Genomic DNA, 20,063 nt, shown 5'->3' with positions numbered 1-20,063 from the left:
AATTACATGTAATCATGGAAAAACCTATGGCAATTTCCAAAGTTGATAACATAGATCTTTGAGTTACAGTGGTAGAATCATAGGCCCAGAAATTACTCAGTTATTTAAGCAAACCTCATCAGAATGTGGAAAACTGTAGCATATGCAATGTTGCTGCCTTATTGAGACAGGGTGTTAGGAAAGAACCAGAGTAAGAAGTTCTGGAGCCACCTTTTGTGGGTACTTCTGCCCTTTTGGTCTTAAAGGGATCAAGGGAATGCCTGGTGAGATGTGGATAGAGGATTCGTGGATAGAGGATTGGTTGTCTAATAGGAGGCAGGGAGTTGGTATCAATGGGTGCTATTCTGATTGGCGGTTGGTGACTAGTGAAGTGCCGCAGGGATCGGTGCTGGGGCCTCAGCTATTTACCATTTATATAGATGATCTGGAGGAGGGGGCTGAGTGTAGGGTGACGAAATTTGCTGATGACACAAAGTGGAAAAGCAAATTGTGCGGAGGGTGTGGAAAGTCTGCAGAGGGATCTGGATAGGCTGAGCGAGTGGGCGAGGACCTGGCAGATAGAATACAATGTTAGCAAGTGTGAGGTTATCCACTTTGGCAGGAATATAGTAGGAGGGATTACTATTTAAATGGCAAAAAGCTGCAGCATGCTACGGTGCAGAGGGACCTGGGGGTCCTTGTGCACGAGTCGCAAAAACCCAGTCTGCAGGTGCAGCAGGTGATCAAGAAGGCAAATGGGATGCTGGCCTTTATAGCTAGGGGGATAGAATATAAAAGCAGGGAGGTCTTGCTGCAACTGTACAGGGCACTGGTGAGGCTGCAGCTGGAGTACTGTGTGCAGTTTTGGTCGCCGCACTTGCGCAAGGATATTTTTGGCCTTGGAGGGAGTGCAGAGGAGGTTCACTAGGCTGATACCAGAGTTGAGGGCGTTAGTCTATGAAGAGAGACTAAATAGACTGGGTCTATACGCGTTGGAGTTTAGAAGGAGAGGGAGGATCTTATAGAGACGTATAAGATAATGAAAGGGATGGATAGGGTAGAGTAGAGAGATTCTTCCTGCTCAGGAAGGACAGCAGGACTAGAGGGCACAGCCTCAAGATAAGTGGGGGCGGGGGGGGTGCTGCAGTTTAGAACAGAGTTGAGGAGGAACTTCTTCACTCAAAGGGTGGTGAATCTCTGGAATTCTCTGCCCGTTGAAGTGGTGGAGGCTACCTCGCTGAATATATTTAAGTCACGGGTAGATAGCTTTTTGATAGACGAGGGAATTAAGGGTTGTGGGGAGACGAGGGAATTAAGGGTTGTGGGGAGACGAGGGAATTAAGGGTTGTGGGGAGACGAGGGAATTAAGGGTTGTGGGGAGACGAGGGAATTAAGGGTTGTGGGGAGACGAGGGAATTAAGGGTTGTGGGGAGACGAGGGAATTAAGGGTTGTGGGGAGACGAGGGAATTAAGGGTTGTGGGGAGACGAGGGAATTAAGGGTTGTGGGGAGACGAGGGAATTAAGGGTTGTGGGGAGACGAGGGAATTAAGGGTTGTGGGGAGACGAGGGAATTAAGGGTTGTGGGAGACGAGGGAATTAAGGGTTGTGGGGAGACGAGGGAATTAAGGGTTGTGGGGAGACGAGGGAATTAAGGGTTGTGGGGAGACGAGGGAATTAAGGGTTGTGGGGAGAACGAGGGAATTAAGGGTTGTGGGGAGACGAGGAATTAAGGGTTGTGGGGAGACGAGGGAATTAAGGGTTGTGGGGAGACGAGGGAATTAAGGGTTGTGGGGAGACGAGGGAATTAAGGGTTGTGGGGAGACGAGGGAATTAAGGGTTGTGGGGAGACGAGGGAATTAAGGGTTGTGGGGAGAAAGCGGGAAAGTGGAACTGAGCCACTTCAGATCAGCCATGATCTGACTGAATGGCTGGGAAGGCTGGAAGGGCTGGATGGCCTACTCCTGCTCCTCCCCACCCCCCAACCCCACCCCCAACTCTCCCCACCCCTCCTCCCCCCCCCACCAACTCCTCCCTCCTCCCCCCCCACCACCAACTCCTCCCTCCTCCCCCCCCCACCACCAACTCCTCCCTCCTCCCCCCCCACCACCAACTCCTCCCTCCTCCCCCCCCACCACCAACTCCTCCCTCCTCCCCCCCACCACCAACTCCTCCCTCCTCCCCCCCCACCACCAACTCCTCCCTCCTCCCCCCCCACCACCAACTCCTCCCTCCACCCCCCCCACCACCAACTCCTCCCTCCACCCCCCCCACCACCAACTCCTCCCCCCCCCACCACCAACTCCTCCCCCCCCCACCACCAACTCCTCCCCCCCCCACCACCAACTCCTCCCTCCTCCCCCCCCCCACCAACTCCTCCCTCCTCCCCCCCACCACCAACTCCTCCCTCCTCCCCCCCCACCACCAACTCCTCCCTCCTCCCCCCCCACCACCAACTCCTCCCTCCTCCCCCCCCACCACCAACTCCTCCCTCCTCCCCCCCCACCACCAACTCCTCCCTCCTCCCCCCCCACCACCAACTCCTCCCTCCTCCCCCCCCACCACCAACTCCTCCCTCCTCCCCCCCCACCACCAACTCCTCCCTCCTCCCCCCCCACCACCAACTCCTCCCTCCTCCCCCCCCACCACCAACTCCTCCCTCCTCCCCCCCCACCACCAACTCCTCCCTCCTCCCCCCCCCCACCCCAAATACAGGGAAAAATCCATCCTGCATCTACCCTATGAACGCCTATAAGAATTTTGTACACTTGAATGAGATTGCCTCTCATTCTTCTAAACTCTGAAGAATACAGGTCCAGTCTCCTCAGGATTATACCATTGGAAAATCCTGCCATCTTCAGGATTTGTTGGTCAAGGGAATTAAGTAAAGGATTTAGGGAGGGAGACCAAAACTGCATTTAGCAACTCTGAGTGTGGTATTACCAAGACGCTGTACAACTGCAGCAAGACTTCCTTACTCCGGTATTTAAATTCCCTTGCAATAAAAGTTAACCTTCGTTTTGCCTTTCTCACTTGATTTGATTTATTATTGTCCCGTGTATTGGAATACAGTGAAAAATATTGTTTCTAGTGCTAAACAGCCGAAACACACCGTTCATACAGTACATATGGAAGAAGGAAACCAGAGAGTGCAGAATATAGTGTAACAGTCACAGCTAGGATGATGGCCTACCTCATCCATTCTCAGAAAATTTCACTAAAGCTAGGAGGTAGAGAAAGAACAACTTAATACAACATAGGTCCATTCAAAGGTCTGACAGCAGCAGGGAAGATGCTGTTCTTGTGTCGGTTAGTCTGTGATCTCAGACTTTTGTTTTTATTGCACCTGCATTTAACTCTGTGACTTATGAACAAGAACACCTGGGCCTGATTTCACCATTTTCATTCTAAGTGCTGAATCTGGGTGCAATTCAGATCCGACTTGGAAATCTGCTTTCAGGCGACCCCATTAGCACTCAGCCTGAAAAAGAAATTGAGAGTCTGAGTCACGTTGTGGGCGGGGACTGGCCACCCAAAATGATCGGAGCTCTGGACTGCGCAGTTAGAAAAAGATTTGAAAAAGCGCGCCCGTGTCAGATCGCTCCCAGGCTGCAGAAAGCAGAGAAAATGGCTCAGGAGCGATGGCCCCCACAGACATCACTGTCCCCCTTGACCACCCATTCCCCTCCGCTACCCAGACCAATCACAGCCCTCTGCCCCCCACCCCCCCGCCCCCATCCCAGAGGACGATCTGGCCTCACTCCCCTCCGCCGCCCCCCCACCCCCAGCCCTGCACTGTCCCAGAGAATGATGTGGCCTCATTCCCGCCAACACCACCACCCCCCCCCCACCCAACCAATGATTGGGCCTCCCTCATCCCTCCGCCCCCACCAAAGAGTGATGTGGCCGTCTCCCCCCCACCACCGATCTGAGTCAGAGAGCCATTGGAAGCTCTGAACTCCCCTTTTCAGCAGCTGGAGCCCCAAGCCGGACTTTTATTCAGCATGTCCGTTTCAGCACGATTCCGGATTGGCAAACATGGTGGTAAAGAGGGATGTGCTGATAAAGTTGGGTGGGCAGTTCATTAATTCACTTGCATTTAAATTGCCATTGCACCGTTTCGGGCGTGAATCGGATCACAGCAATTCCCGGGTCTCAGTAAAGTGGCTACCAGCGCGGACGTGGGTGTGGATTGTGTTAATGGCCTCACACCCGACTTTACCACGTTTTTGCGCCCGTTTGCAATAGTAAAATCGGGCCCTAGGTCTCTTTGGGTATCAGCACTCAGCATTCGTTGGTGAGAAATTTAAGAAATCCTCTGCATTTCTCTTTTTCCCAACACTATGGATAACTTCAGATGTTTCCACATTATACTTAATTTATCATATTCTTGCCCACTCAATTGGTTTGTCTAAATCCTATTAAAGCCCCTTTGCATTTTCCTCATAACTCACCAAGTTTTGTGTCATCAGCAAACTTGGAAATTTTACATTTGTTTCTCTCCTCCAATTCATTGGAATAGATTGTGAAAAGCAGGGGCCCAAGCACAGATTCTTTGTAGTACTTCCAGCCTGCCAACCTGAGAATAAGATAAAGCTTATGCAATACTGCCTACATCTTGCGCATAAAGAAAGGAACCTGTCCATGAGAAATATTCTTTTGATGACCCAAGGAATGTTCTGATTGTATTACTGAAGCAATTTTAAACTTTCATACCAATAATCTGTGCTCTTGCATTCAGTTTGGGTTCCACCAGGTCCTCTCAGCTACAGGTCACATCACAGCCCTGATGCAGGCAAGAGCTGAGTGTCAAAATGAGAGCAACTGTCCTTAACAATAAGATAGCACTTAGCCAAAACCATCAAGGAACCGTAGGAAAACAGGAAACTACCCTTGGCCCAACCAGCTTCAACTGCTTCTTCAATAAGTTTTCCTCTTTCATAAGGGTCTTTGGTGATGATGCCAGAGCATGTGCCACTATTCACAAACTCCTCTGATAATAAAGCAGCCAACGCCAGCCGACAGCAAGACCTGGATAATATCTAGACTTGGGTTGATAAGCGGCAGGTACCATTTATGTCACATAACTGCCATATTATGTCACGTATTGACCATCACACAAAATAATGATGTGAAGAACTGTTGGCAAAATTTTCCAAAAATTACAGAGTGCTGGAGCAGGTGAGAAAAGCTGTGTGAAACTGACTGGTTCACAGCCAAATCAAACAACAGTCAGTGCAATTTTAAAATGCTTTTTAAAGGGCACCTCGATCTTAAAGTAATGTTAAAGCAGCCCCCCCGCCACGACAAACATTATGACCCCCACCCCCGTCAGACATGGGGAACACCCCCGATTCTTGCACTTGAGGCCAACCCCTCCCACCATTGAAAGCCAGGGCACCCCTCCAACACACGAGAACCATTTCCCCTCCACCCTAATTTTGATTTCATTTATTATTGTCACATGTATTAGCATACAGTGAAAAGTATTGTTTCTTGTGCGCTATACAGACAAAGCATAGAGAAGGAAACAAGAGAGTGCAGAATGTAGTGTTACAGTCACAGCTAGGGTATAGAGAAAGATCAACTTAATGCAAGGTAGGTCCATTCAAAAGTCTGACAGCAGCAGGGAAGAAGCTGTTCTTGAGTCGGTTGGGATGTGACCTCAGACTTTTGTATCCTTTCCCTGACGGAAGAAGGTGGAAAAAAAAAATGTCCAGGGTGCGTGGGGTCCTTAATTATGGTGGCTGCTTTGCTGAGGCAGCGAGAAGTGGATGGGAGAATGAATTGTGTGATGGATTGGGCTACACTCACGACCTTTTATATTTCCTTGCGGTCCTGGGCAGAGCAGGAGCCATACCAAGCTGTAACTCAACCAGAAAGAATGCTTTCTGTGGTGTATAGTGTAGCTACACAGAGGGCCATCCCTGGCATTACCAGCTTGCCATGTCTCTCACCACCGCGGGGGGCATTCTTTACTGACCTCCACAACTCCGGTGTGATCATTCACAACTGGTCTTTGTTTGCAAAATCCAAACATTATTCCCGCTAACACGACATCACCAGAAACAACAGTGGTAAGCCATTTAATGACAATTTACATACAGCCAACTTCATGGAAATCACGTTCATACCCAGATTACATTGCTGGCGGGGGAGTGGGTGGGGTGGGAGGGGCACAGGGAAGATCTCAAACTGCAATCTAGCTGCCACAAATCCCATTTTGGCCCTCTTGTCGGTGAGGCAGAAAGTGTGATGAAATTCGAGATTAGATTTGATAGGTGGATGAAGGAATTCATCTTGTCTTATATGATAATCATACTCACCTATGTATTTCCTTATATGACCTAATAAAGCCATAATACACTGGTGGGTGGGCAAGTAACCACAGTCCACAAAGGATTTTCTTTTACTCATTCGTGGGACATGGGTGTTGCTGGTTGGCCAGCATTTATTGCCCATCCCTAGAAGCCTCTCAAAAGATGGTGGTGACCTGCCTTCTTGAATCGCTGCAGTCCACATGCTACGGGTTGATTCACAATACCATTAAGGAGGGAATTCCAAGATTTTGACCCAACAATTGCAAAGGAATGGCAATGTCTTTCCAAGTCAGGACAGTAAGTAGTTTGGAGATTCCCACGCATCTGTTGCCTTTATTCTAGCTGGAAATGGTTGTGGGTTTGGAAGTTGCTGTCTAAGGATCTTTGGTGAATTGCTGCAGTGTATCTTGTCGATAGTACACACTGCTGCTACTGAGCGTCGGTGATGGAGGGATTGATTGTTTGTGGATGTGGTGCCAATCAAGCAGGCTGCTTTGTCCTGGATGGTGTCAAGCTTCTCAAGTGTTGTTGGCGCTGCACCCATCCAGGCAAGTGGGGAGTATGCCATCACACTCCTGACTTGTGCCTTGCAAATGGTGGCAAGGCTTTGGGGAGTCAGGAGGTGAGTTACTCACCGCAGTATTCCTAGCCTCTGACCTGCTCTTGTAGCCACTGTGTTTTTGTGGTGAGTCCAGTTGAGTTTCTGGCCAATAGTAACCCCAAGGATGTTGACAGTGGGGGATTCAGTGATGGTAAAACCATTGAATATAAGGAGCAGTGATTAAAGTGTCTCTTATTGACGATGGTCATTGCCTGGCATTTGTGTGGCACAGATGTTACTTGCTACTTGTTAGCCCAAGCCTGGATATTGTCCAGATCTTGTTGCATTTGAACATGGAGTGCTTCAGTATCTGAGGAGTTGCGAATGGTGCTGAACATTATGCAATCATCAGCTAACATCCCTACTTCTGACCTTATGAGGAAAGGTCATTGGCGAAGTAGCTGAAGATTGTTGGGCCTAGGACACTGCCCTGAGGGACTCCTGCAGAGATGTCCTGGAGCTGAGATGACTGACCCTCCACAACCACAACCATCTTTCTATGTACCAGGTATGACTCCAACCAGCAAAGTGTTTGCCCCCTAATACCTATTGATTCCAACTTTGCTAGGTCTCCTTGATGCCACACTCAGTTGAATGTGAGGAAGTTAGATGTGGTGGCAGTAACGGAGACGTGGTTAAGGGAAGGGCAGGACTGGCAGCTGAATGTTCCTGGGTATAAGTGTTTTAGGTGTGACAGAGGAGGGTTAAAGAGAGGTGGTGGGGTGGCGCTGTTAGTAAAGGAACACATCACAGCAGTGCAGAGGGAGGATAATACGGAGGAGTTAGGGATTGAGTCGCTGTGGGTGGAGTTGAGGAATAAAAAGGGAGAGATTACGATGCTAGGGGTATACTATAGGCCACCCAACAGCCCGAGGTCAGTGGAGGAAGGTATTTGCAGAGGCATTTTAGATAGGTGCAGAAAGAATAAGGTGGTTGTAGTGGGTGACTTTAATCTTCCTGGAGTGGATTGGAAGGGCCTAGAGCTGGGGGTACGGATGGGGAGGAGTTTGTAAAATGTGTGTTGGAAGGGTCCCTGGAGCATACATAACTAGCCCGACTAGGGAGGGGGCTATACTGGATTTAGTGTTGGGTAATGAGCCGGGGCAGGTGGTTGAGGTTGAGATAGGCGAACATGTGGCTAACAGTGACCACAAGTCCGTCTACTTTAGGGTAAAAATGGAAAGGGATGAGTGCCATCCAAAGGGGAGGGTGCTGAACGGGGGGAAGGCGAGCTATAGCCAGATTAGGAAGGAGCTGAAGGACATTGATTGGGAGGGGTTGTTAGCTGGCAAGTCCACGGTTGGTAAGTGGGAGGCTTTCAAGGGCAAACTGATAATGTTGCAGGAAAGGCATGTGCCGGCAAAGAGGAAGGATGGGAAAGGCAGGATTAGAGAGCCGTGGATTACAGGGGGTATCGAAGACTTGGTCAGGAAGAAGAGGGAGGCATATGTTAGGTCGAAACAACTGGGAACGGAGAGTGCGCTGGAGGAATATAGAGAGAGTAGGAGGGAGCTTAAAAGGGGAGTTAGAAGGGCGAAAAGAGGGCATGAAATGGCTTTGGCTGATAGGATTAAGGAAAATCCAAAGGCATTTTACTCTTATATTAGGAGCAAGAGAGTGGTTAGAGGGAAAATTGGTCCTCATAGGGACAAAGGAGGGGAGCTATGCATCGAGTCTGAGGGAATGGGGGAGATCCTGAATGAATACTTTGCGTCAGTATTCACGAAGGAGGGGTTTGGTGTCGTGTAATGTCTTGGGGGGAGCTGTAGATCAGTGGAAGGAAATATCCATTACGAGGGAGGAAGTGCTAGGGTTTTTAGGTAGCATAAAAACAGATAAAGCTCCGGAGCCTGATGGTATTTATCCCAGGCTGCTTAGGGAGGTGAGAGATGAAATTGCTGGGCCTCTGACGCAAATCTTTGTCTCTTCCGTGGACACAGGTGAGGTCCCAGAGGACTGGAGGGTAGCTAATGTGGTACCGCTGTTTAAAAAGGGTAGTAGGGATAACCCTGGTAATTATAGACCGGTGAGTTTGACATCGGTGGTAAGAAAATTATTGGAAAAAATTCTTAGGGATAGGACGTATGAGCATTTGGAGCGTTGTGATCTGATTAGGGATACGCAGCATGGCTTTGTTCAGGGAAGGTCTTGCCTTACGAATCTGGTAGAATTTTTTGAGGCGGTGACAAAAACGGTTGACGATGGGCGAGCCGTTGATGTCATCTATATGGATTTCAGTAAGGCGTTTGACAAAGTCCCTCACAGTCGGCTGGTAGGAAAGGTTAAGGCACATGGGATACAAGGACAGGTAGCTAGATGGATTGAAAACTGGCTGGGCAATAGTAGACAGAGAGTAGTAGTGGAAGGGTCCTTTTCTGGCTGGAGGTCAGTCACCAGTGGTGTGCCGCAGGGCTCAGTACTGGGACCTCTCCTCTTTGTAGTATATATAAACGACTTGGAAGAGGGCGTACGTGGCGTGATCAGCAAGTTTGCAGATGACACCAAGATGGCAGGATTGGCAGGTACTGAGGAAGACTGTCAGGTGACACAGCAGGATATAGATAGGTTGGTATATTGGGCAGATAGATGGCAGATGGAATTTAATCCTGACAAATGCGAGGTGATGCATTTTGGAAGGAATAACGCAGGGAGGAGTTACATGATAAAAGGTAGACCGTTTAAGAGTATAGAAATACAGAGGGACCTGGGAGTGCAGGTGCACTAGTCTCTGAAGGTGTCAACACAGGTAGAGAAGGTTGTGAAGAAAGCTTACGGAATGCTCGCCTTTATAGGAAGGGGTATAGAGTATAAGAGCTGCCGTCTAATGCTTCAGTTGTACAGAACGTTGGTTAGGCCGCATTTGGAGTACTGCGTCCAGTTCTGGTCACCTTACTACCGGAAGAACGTGGAGACCCTGGAGAGGGTGCAGAGGTGGTTTACCAGGATGTTGCCTGGCATGGAAGGACTGAGTTACGAGGAACAGTTGGAGAAACTGGGGCTCTTCTCCTTAGAAAGACGGAGATTAAGGGGGGATCGGATAGAGGTGTATAAAATAATGAAGGGAATAGATAGAGTCAACAGTGGTAGGCTTTTCCCTAGACTGGGGACAATTACGAGAGGTCACGATCTAAGGGTGAGGGGGGAGAAGTATAATTTGGATACGAGAGGAAGGTTTTTCATGCAGAGGGTCGTGGGGGTATGGAACGCACTACCAAGTAAGGTGGTGGAGGTAGGCACGTTGGACTTGTTTAAGGTTTACTTAGATAGACACATGAGCGAAACAGGGATGAAGGGTTATAGTAGACGGTATTAAAAAGGGTCAGAGCCTCGGGACGACACTGGAAATGTCGTATTACATGTTCATGTTTTGTCTCTTTTAATCCACAGGTGTCGGTCCACCTTTTTGTCAAACAATGGGCATTGCACACGGCGGGTCGTGCGTGGGCTGCTCTCGGAGGTTTTGAGAGTGGCCTAGTACTTCGTGTCGTTGTGTGTGCTTAATCCTGGACCAGCAGACAGGCACCACAATAGCTCAGTGACTATCACTGCTAGCTGTGCAGATAAATGGATTTGGACCTGTGTCTGTGGGAGTTTGCGCATTCTCCCTGTGGTTGCATGGGTTTCCTCTGGGTGCTCCGGTTTCCTCCCACACCCCAAAGATGTGCCCTTAGGCTGATTGGTGTACCAAATTGACCCTACACTATTCTCCCCTGAATCTGGCTACATTAGGGGTACCATTCACATACACACGGGGCGGGGTAGGTGTAGGAAAAGGCTTTGTTGAAATGGCGGCGCGGGCTCGTTGGGCCGAAGGGCATGTTTCCCGTGCTGGGTTGTTCTTTGTTTGTTCAGCCTTGATATCAAGGGCTGTCACTCTCATCTCTCTCCATTAGAGAGAAACAAGTGGCGATAGAGCTTCAGGGGCAACACTCTGCATCAAGCCGAGGGCAAGGCAAGATGATAGACCTCCATGATCTACCAAAGCTGGCATGGGGATTGAACCCAAGCTGTTGGCATCATTTTACATCACAATCCATTTAGCTAACCAAGGAAACCAATTTCCAAAGCATATTTCCAATCATTGATTTTTTTTCTGGCAAAGTATTGAATTATCAAATGTAAATATTTAGATCTGGTTCCAACAAAATAAAACATTCTGAAAACATTACTGTGAAAATTTAAGATGGCAAGGAAACATCGTCAGAAACTAAATTAGATCATATGATATGGGAGCAGAATTAGGCCATTTGGCTCATCGAGTCTGCTCCATCTTTCCATCTTGGCTGTTAAGTTTCTCAACCCCATTCTCCCGCTTTTTCCCTGTAACCTTTGATCCCCTTACCAATCAAGAACATATCTATCTCTGTCTTAAATACAACCTGGTCTCCACAACCTCCAGTAAAATTAATTGCTTAACTAATATGCTGTCATGTTCTGAATTGTCCTTTTTCTGTTTCTGTTTGCTGAGTAAACCATAAAGTAGTGTACAAACTTAAAATTTGTAGCCATGTATTTGCATTGATTTTGTTTTATGTAAACATGATCATTGAACACGTATTCCAGCCACATGATTCAGAGATTGGGGAGGCTCTAGGAACTGGGTGACAACCCAAGTGGTGGAAACGCTTTTTCCTGGGTTCAAACCCAGGCCAAACTGATTAACATTTGCTCTATACTAATGCAGAAGACTGCCCTTATTCAACATTAAATGGTGATATCACCAAGTGTTGGTCATCTTTCGAAATTCAGATTGAGGCAAACTGCTTTAGTCTTTGAAAGTGAATCAGTGATCTATCTACTAGATTTGAAAACAGTCCAATATAACTCTTCTTTGGAACCTCAGGTTCTGAAGAGTCATACTGGACTCGAAAAGTTAACTCTGTTTGTCTCTGCACAGATGCTACGAGATCTGTTGAGCTTTCCCAATAATTTCTACTTTTGCTCCCAACAAAGTTTTTGTCTACTTTCCATTGTACAGGGACCTATAGATGAACAGAATATGAACCCATTTAAGTTATAAAGTGCATAATTTTATTTACCGTGACACATATAATCTCTCGTGCTGCAAAGCAAATTTAATATTTGCAGGATTGGTCCATTAACTCACCGAGAAAGTTGCAGATCATTGGGAATTGGGACAAAAAGTCAGTTTCTTCTGAAGAAGGAATGTGTAAAACGGAATCATTTTCCTCTCCTGTGAAGCTAAAAGGACCAACAGATTGAAATGATTATTTCTTCATGTAATTTCATAAGATCATAAGACTAAAGCTACATTGCAAATTGAGGGTAATATATATAAATTATTACTGAATTGTTGTGGCAGAACCTTAGAACAAAGTAATTGGATACATAGTTGAAAAGATTTGCAGGATTATGGGGAAGAGCAGATGAGTGGGACTAAAGGCAAAGAATCATAGAATCCCTACAGTGCAGAAGGAGGTCATTTGGCCCATCAAGCCTGCACTGACAACAATACCCGGGTCCTATCCCCATGTATTTACCTTTGTTAATCTCCTGACAATATAAGGGGCAATTTAGCATGGCCAATCCACTTATACCACACATCTTTGAACTGTGGGAGGAAACCCACGAAGATGCAGGGAGAACATGCAAACTCTGCACAGACAGTGACCCAAGCTGGGAATTAAATCCAGGTCCCTGGCTGTGAGGCCCAAGATCTGTTTAAAAAAAAAGTGCAAAGGAAAGATGGACGGAATGGTCTCCTGTGCTAAAAGATTCTGTAACTTAGTTAATTATAAATTTCCAGAAATCATAAATGTATTTGCCCAAGCTTTTCAACAAGTATCAACAAATTGAGACTCATGCAAAGTTTTATCACTTTTTACATATAACATTTAAACAAAAAATCTTCTCCCACAAAAGGTTCTGATTGGGATATATTTCCACAGTACCAGCCAACTAGCCATCTCTTCCATATGACCATTCTTCTGGGTGAATTGGAATTGTGGAAGGCATCACAGTTCAGGCTGATTCAGTCCTCCCCCAACAACCACATATATCTATAGATTAGCACAATTTTGCTTGATAAGACTCGGCAGCACGAATCATAGCTGGTTTTTCTTTTGCCCAAGGATTCTGAGACAACTTGTAGCATTTTTGTCGGCACGTCAGCCAGGATTAGCCAAATTGGAATGAGCAGATATTGAACCTGGCCTGTATAGTTCCATGTCCCTAGATTGTCTATAAAATGTTGGCCACTTGAAGGTCCAGCTCAAAGGTTTTTAAAAGAATACTTTTTATGAGGTCATCAAGGTGAGTGATATTGGTTCTGTGGAAGAGAATGCATTCTTGTATTTCAGGTACTAATATCTGTATCAAGCTCTCAAACGCACAGTTACAGGCAGAATAAAATGTCAAAACTTTCTACCTTGTCCTAACGTTGTAGATAGGGTGACCTCTCATTCACCAGATTAATTATTCTGTGATCCCGCTCAGTGAATCTCTTTCTAATTACTCACTTAATTTCTTTTGCCTGACAGAGGTTGAGGTAAGCCTTGAATTTCAGATCTTTCTGAATTTGCTTGTCAGAGGCTTGTTTGAAGTCACCCAAGTAAAGTTTGGCTGGTAAAATCTCTATTGGATAGGGTTCAAAGGCATCCAGCTCCTACAGGCAATGGAAACATTTCAAAATCCTCACATTTTAGTTGCAACATATTTGAATCAATAAATTCAGAATCTGCTTAAATGTAATTGCTTCAACCACATGTATATGTACATTTTTCTGACTTTGTACAATTCAAGACACTGGTTGTGATGGAATTCTTGCGATGCGGGGAGGGGCCACCATCTGGGTTGGAGAACCAGTTAGAAAGCCTGCCCATGACAGCTGCCAACAGTTCCACCGAGGTAGATGGCTGTGGTAGTCGGCGGTCAATTATCTCAGCTCCAGGACATCACTGCAGTCCTCAAGACAGTGACCTCGGCCCAACTATCTTCAGCTTCCCTCCATTATAAAATCATAAATGGGGTTGTTCTCTAATGATTGCACAATATTCAGCACCATTTGCAACTTCTAAAACAGTCCACCTCTACACGCAACAAGACCTGGATAACATAGGGGGTTGGGCTGACAAGTGGCAAGTAACCTTTGTGCCACACGAGTGCCAAGTCCAACAAGAACTAACTTCAACAAGAGATAATCCAACCATCTCTGAATACCCCACATCAACATCCTGGGGGTTACCAGTGACCAGAAACTGAACTGCGCTAGCCATATAAATTCTGTGGCTACGACAGCAGGTCAAAGACTGGAAATTCTGTGGAGAGTAACTCACCTCCTGACTGCACAAAGATCTGCACCATCTACAAGGCACAAGTCAGGAGTGTGATGGAATACTCTCCATTTACGTGGACAACTGTAGCTGAAATAAAATACTCAAGAAGCTAGACATCATCCAAGACAAAGCAGGCCACGTGATTGGTATTCCATCCACTACCTTCAACATCCACTTCCTCTGCCATGGACCGACAACATGTACCATCTAAAATGTGCAGCACAAAATTTACCAAGATTTCTTTGACACACGAACATATGAATTAGGATAAGGTCATTTGGCCCCCTGCTCCACCATTCAATAAGATCATGGCTGAGTGTAACCTTCACTCCATACTCCTTCCTACCCAATAACCTTTCACCCCTTTGTATATCAAGAATCTATTCAGCACTGCCTTCAAAATATTCAAAGCTACTGCTTCTGCTGCCTTTTGAGGAAGACAGTTCCATTGACTTATTACTCTCAGAGAAAGAATTTTGTCTCATCTGTCTTAAATGAGTGATCCCTAGTTCTAGATTCTCTCGCAAGCAGAAACATCCTCTTCACATTGAAACTTGTAACATCCTGAGTCAATCAAGTCACCTCTTACTCTTCTAAACTGGATACAAGCCTAACCCGTTTAACCTTTCCTCATAAGACATCCCATTCCTGGTATTAGTCTAGTAAACTTTCTCTGAACTGCTTCTAATGCATTTACACATTTCCAGAAATAAAGAGACCAATACTTTACTTGGGATTCCAGATGTGGTTTCATCAATGCCCTGTATAACTGAAATATAACCTCCCTACTTGTGTAATCAATTCCTCGCAAAATCAATAGTTTTAGTATTAGTTTTCCTAATTACTTCCTATATTAACCTTTTGTGATTCACTTGGACACACAGATTCCTCTGAATCTCAGAGCTCTGTAATCTCTCACCGTTTAGAGAATATTATTCTTCCTGCCCAATGGGCAGGGCCAAATGGGATAGGCAGTGAATGCTGTCCTAGCCAGTGAAGCTCACATCCCTTGAATAAATAAAAAAAATGAACAATTTCATATTTGTCCACATTACTACTCCATCTGTCAGAACTTTGCCCACTTGCTTAACCTATCCATGTCACCTCCTTATGTCCTCTTCACAACTTACTTTCCAATCTTTGTGTCATCAGCAAATTTAGCAACTCTACCTTCAATCTCTTCATCTGAATCATGCATATAAAAAGTTGAGCACTGATCCCTGTGGCATACTACTCATCATCCCGCCAACCAGGAAAAGATCCATTTATAACTGCCCTCAGTTTCCTGTTAGCCAGCCAATCTTCTATCCATGCCAATATGTTACCCCCTACACCATGAGCTTTGATTTTATGTAATAACCTTTGATGTGACTCCCCTATCTAGAAGGCAAGGGATGCAATGCATGGGGGTACCACCATCTCCAAGTTCCCCTTCAAACTACACACTATCCTTGGAATTACATCGCCATTCCTTTCCTGTCGCTGGATCAAGTCCTGGAACTTCCTTCCTAATAGCACTGTGGGTGTACCTACACGAAGTGGACTACAGCTGTTGAAAGAGTCGGCTCACTGCCACTGTCTCAAGGGCAATTAGGGATGGGCAATGAAAACAATATTGGCCAATCCAGTGATGCCCATATCCCATGAAAGAATTTTTAAAAACTATCTCCCCAGCCCACACTACCCTTTCACTCACTGACCTTCGCTCCATAGCTTCTCAAATTGGCTTTGGGATATTTAAAATTATTGGAGTGCAGCAACTTGTGCCATAAGAAAGGGATGTGACTTGCTTTTCCCTGATTTTGGTGCACCAAAAAGGAGGACTATACACTCCACCTTTCTGAGGTGGTGTGGGTCTGAAGCCTCGATGATAAAATGAAGCTCCGGTACATGGGAATGTAGTGGCAATCTGATGGTGATTGCAACTCTGTGGAAGTTCAGGCCAATGTCTATCTGTAGTAAATTGTAAATTCAAATATTAGCCATTGCTCATCTACCATGGATGGGACTTTTCTTCCCTGATACACTGGTCGAGTAGTGTAGCAGGGAGGGAAATATGAGCGAGAGGTGAAAAATTGGGTTTGCATCCAATTTTGTGTCTCTTGTGATATAGCTGGCCGTGTTCTGCTAGTGAAATCAACCTCGCGCCCTTCCTGGGTGTGTGAGCTAATTTAATTAAGGACCCCGGGAAGCAATATCCACGCTCAATTAACTTTCCCATCTCATTGGTGGAGATCCTCACCGGTGAGAATCACAGATGGTCCTCACCAACAGGGCCCTGATGTTCTGGCCTCGCGATGGGTCCAGAGGTCATTGAAGTCCCTGGGTATTCAGGGACAGGGTCAGGCAATACCCCTCAGGTAGTGCCAGCCTGGAATTCTGCAGTACCAAGGGCCTGATAGAGGCTGGGCCTGACAAGGGTTGGGGCAACATACACAATATACTGGGAAATTGGAGCGCATTGGCTCCTCAGTGAGCTGAGAATCTATGCCTTCCCGATTGGTGAGATTCATATTATGGCTTCCGAATTGCACAGTGTCATAAATTATCACCACTTACCTCTGGAAAAATGGGTGAAAGGACCTCCCATTTTCTCACCCATTTTACACTTTTTCTGAGAAAATTTAACGCCCTCTGTTTTTTAATCTAGTTTCTCGAATTACGTTGGCCAGCTCTCCTTTCATGGCTACAGAGTTTGCATTGAATTTAAGACCCTGGTTTCACTGTTAACCAAATCAACTTCAATTTAAGGTTCTATTATACCATCATTGCTCTTCTCCAGAGGCTCCTTTACTCCAAGGTTATTAATTAAGCCAATCTCACTGCACAATATTAGATCTAAGATAGTCTATTCTCCAATTGGTTCTTTGATGCACAAAACCTGTGACATCGCCAAGAAAACCATCTTGAGTGCAATTTGTGAACTCATATTCAATTTTAGATAGCAAATTCTAGAAGAGTAACATAAGAACATAAGAACATAAGAAATAGGAGCAGGAGTAGGCCATCTAGCCCTTCGAGCCTGCCCCGCCATTCAATAAGATCATGGCCGATCTGTTGTGGCTCAGTTCCACTTTCCCGCCCTCTCCCCATAACCCTTAATCCCCTCTCTTATCAAGAACCCATCAACCCGCTTCTTAAAAATATTTAGCAAGGCAGCCTCCACCACTTCAACGGGCAGAGAATTCCAGAGATTCACCACCCTTTGAGTGAAGAAGTTCCTCCTCAACTCCGTTCTAAACCGCCTCCCCTTTATCTTGAGGCTGTGCCCCCTAGTCCTACTGTCTTTTTTGAGCGGGAAGAGTCTCTCCACCTCTATCCTATCCATCCCATTCATCATCTTATACGTCTCAATGAGATCTCCCCTCATTCTTCTAAACTCTAACGAGTACAAGCCTAGTTTATTCAGCCTCTCCTCGTAGCTGAATCCCCTCAACTCCGGTATCAGCCTAGTAAACCTCCTCTGCACTCCCTCCAGCTGCGGCGCCCAAAACTGCACACAGTACTCCAGCTGCGGCCTCACCAATGCCCTATACAGCTGCAGCAAGACCTCCCTACTTTTATATTCAATCCCCCTCGCTATGAAGGCCAGCATCCCATTCGCCTTCCTGACCACCTGCTGCACCTGCAAGCTGGGTTTTTGCGACTCATGCACAAGGACCCCGAGGTCCCTCTGCACCGTCGCCTGCTGCAGTTTTTCGCCACGTAAGTAATAGTCCTTCCTACCATTCTTCCTACCAAAGTGGACCACCTCACACTTGCCAACATTAAATTCCATTTGCCATTTCCTGGCCCATTCGCCCAGCCTATCTAGATCCTTCTGCAGACTCTCCACACCCTCCGCACAATTTGCCTTTCCCCCAATCTTGGTGTCATCAGCAAATTTCGACACCCTGCACTCGGTTCCCTCCTCCAGATCATCTATATAAATGGTAAATAGCTGAGGCCCCAGCACCGACCCCTGGGGCACCCCACTAGTCACCAATCCGAATAGCACCCATTGACCCCCACTCTCTGCCTCCTATTTGACAACCAATCCTCTATCCACGCTAACACCCTACCCCCAACTCCATGTCCCCTGACCTTCTGCAATAACCTCTTGTGAGGTACCTTGTCAAACGCTTTCTGAAAATCCAGAAAGACCACATCCACCGGCTCTCCTCTATCCACTGCCCTAGACACATCCTCATAGAACTCCAGTATCTCTCATGATTACTGTTCTACACTTGCTACATGCACCTTTGATTTGACCCTCCTCTGCCCAACATGACAATTATTTTAAGAGGTGGGGGGGGGGGGGGGGGGGCGGGGGGGCTATAAACTACTCTCACAAATGTTTACTATCCATAATTATTTCTTAGCTCTCTATAAATTGATTTTATATCTTGACTTTTGTGAATATGTAGAAAATCCGAAAGCACTTTACAGAAAGTGAATTAGTTTTCTACATGAAGTCATTTTTGTAATAAACAAATGCAGCAATCAATTTACACAGTTAGATCCCATGAATGGATGTCAGATAAATTATTGTTTTAGCTGTACATTATGGGATAAAATGTAGAAAACTCCTCTACTCTGACGGGAAAGTGTTCTGGGATTTTTAACATCCACTGAACACTCATGTTGTGCGTTGGCTGAACTCAGCATCTGAAAAGCAGCATATTTGGCAAGGCAGCGTCCACTCAACGTTGCACTGAAGTGTCAAGTCCTAATTCAACATTTAAGGCCTTGGTTTTTTTTAACCTCCAAGGTGAGTAGCTCAGGTCGGGAAATCTCTCAGTTCACTGCCCCACCTCAGTAGGAAGGCCCCTGAATAGTGGGCACTTCACTCCTGGGGTACAATTTCAGGATAGTGTTGGGTCCTCCACCCCCAGAAGCAGATTGGAGGTAGCCACCAGGACAGCCGAGTCCTATTGCGAGCTGGTTTAAATATCTGTTACATTTCCCTGGGACTTTGTCCCAATTGTTTGGTTACATTCTAGGCCTCCTAGTCCCCATTGGTCTCACCTTCACTCCTCACGCTTCATCACCCTCCACCCACTGAGTTTCCATGACTCTACAAAAATCTGACTGCAACAAATATACACAGAGGGTGTATCCCATCTAATGCTGTTTATATAAAGCTGAAGGAACTGTGCTTCATACTTTAATTAAACACGTTATAGCTTTCTGGTGTCAATACAGAGTTCAACGATTTTAGATCATAATCTCGGATTGTATTTTTACCTTTGATTGTTTGACTGGTTTTGAATGGTAGCTATTGGTAATGATGAATTCTCACGCCCCTCCACAAAGGCACATTCACAGAGAAACACTGCACTGCAATGCAGGGCCCTGGCCAATGGGGCAGGGGGAGCTCTAGGCTGAGAGGTGGCTGTGGGAGCACCAGTCAAAGTCTGGTAGCTTTGAATTTGTGTAGTTTTCAGGGAGTGTGGGGCGACTCAACCAGAGGGCAGAGTGAAACGGCTTGGCAGCAACTGGACCGGTAAGGTTGAGGCCGCTGACTAAGAGCGAGAGCAGAGACCAGGGCAGGCCAGATAAAGCCAGCAGCAGTCAACCAGCCAAGAGCACACGTCATAGTTGAGGCTCAAGGATTGGCTACCCAAGTGAGAGGTGAGCACTGACCAGTTGGGAGATGCCGAGCAGGCGCCAATATAATTTTCGGAAGAAGTAGTGCGACTCAATCAGAGCAGGGATGAGGGCGAGGAGGACTGGGCAACAGGATCAGTTTGGGCCAGAGCAAAGACCAGGCCAGATAGCAGCAGCAGCCAGGCAGTCAGCAGCCAGCAGCACAGTTGCGAGTTTCAGTCATCTAGAGGAGAGCTGCAGGTGCGACTCGACCCTCAGGCCAGGGCTGGGCAGGAGAGAGT

The 20,063-nt window shown here is 46.6% G+C and overlaps 1 protein-coding gene across 1 annotated transcript in view; it reads right to left on the bottom strand.

The window, feature by feature from the left end:
* Positions 1-3,446: 3,446 nt before the first annotated feature.
* styxl1 (serine/threonine/tyrosine interacting-like 1) overlaps positions 3,447-20,063 on the bottom strand; it is a 41,480-nt gene continuing 24,863 nt past the window's right edge. Inside the window, exons 5-8 of the mRNA XM_080211098.1 lie at positions 13,378-13,523; positions 12,006-12,100; positions 4,432-4,556; positions 3,447-3,458 (exon numbers count right to left, since the gene is read on the bottom strand). Of these exons, the coding sequence (XP_080067224.1) occupies positions 3,447-3,458; positions 4,432-4,556; positions 12,006-12,100; positions 13,378-13,523 (378 nt within the window). The remainder of the gene's footprint in view (positions 3,459-4,431; positions 4,557-12,005; positions 12,101-13,377; positions 13,524-20,063) is intronic.

Source organism: Carcharhinus amblyrhynchos, chromosome 23 (genome assembly GCF_965287045.1).
Source record: "Carcharhinus amblyrhynchos chromosome 23, sCarAmb.v2.hapA, whole genome shotgun sequence".
Lineage (NCBI taxonomy): Eukaryota > Metazoa > Chordata > Chondrichthyes > Carcharhiniformes > Carcharhinidae > Carcharhinus > Carcharhinus amblyrhynchos.
This window is presented reverse-complemented; position numbering and strand designations above follow the sequence as displayed.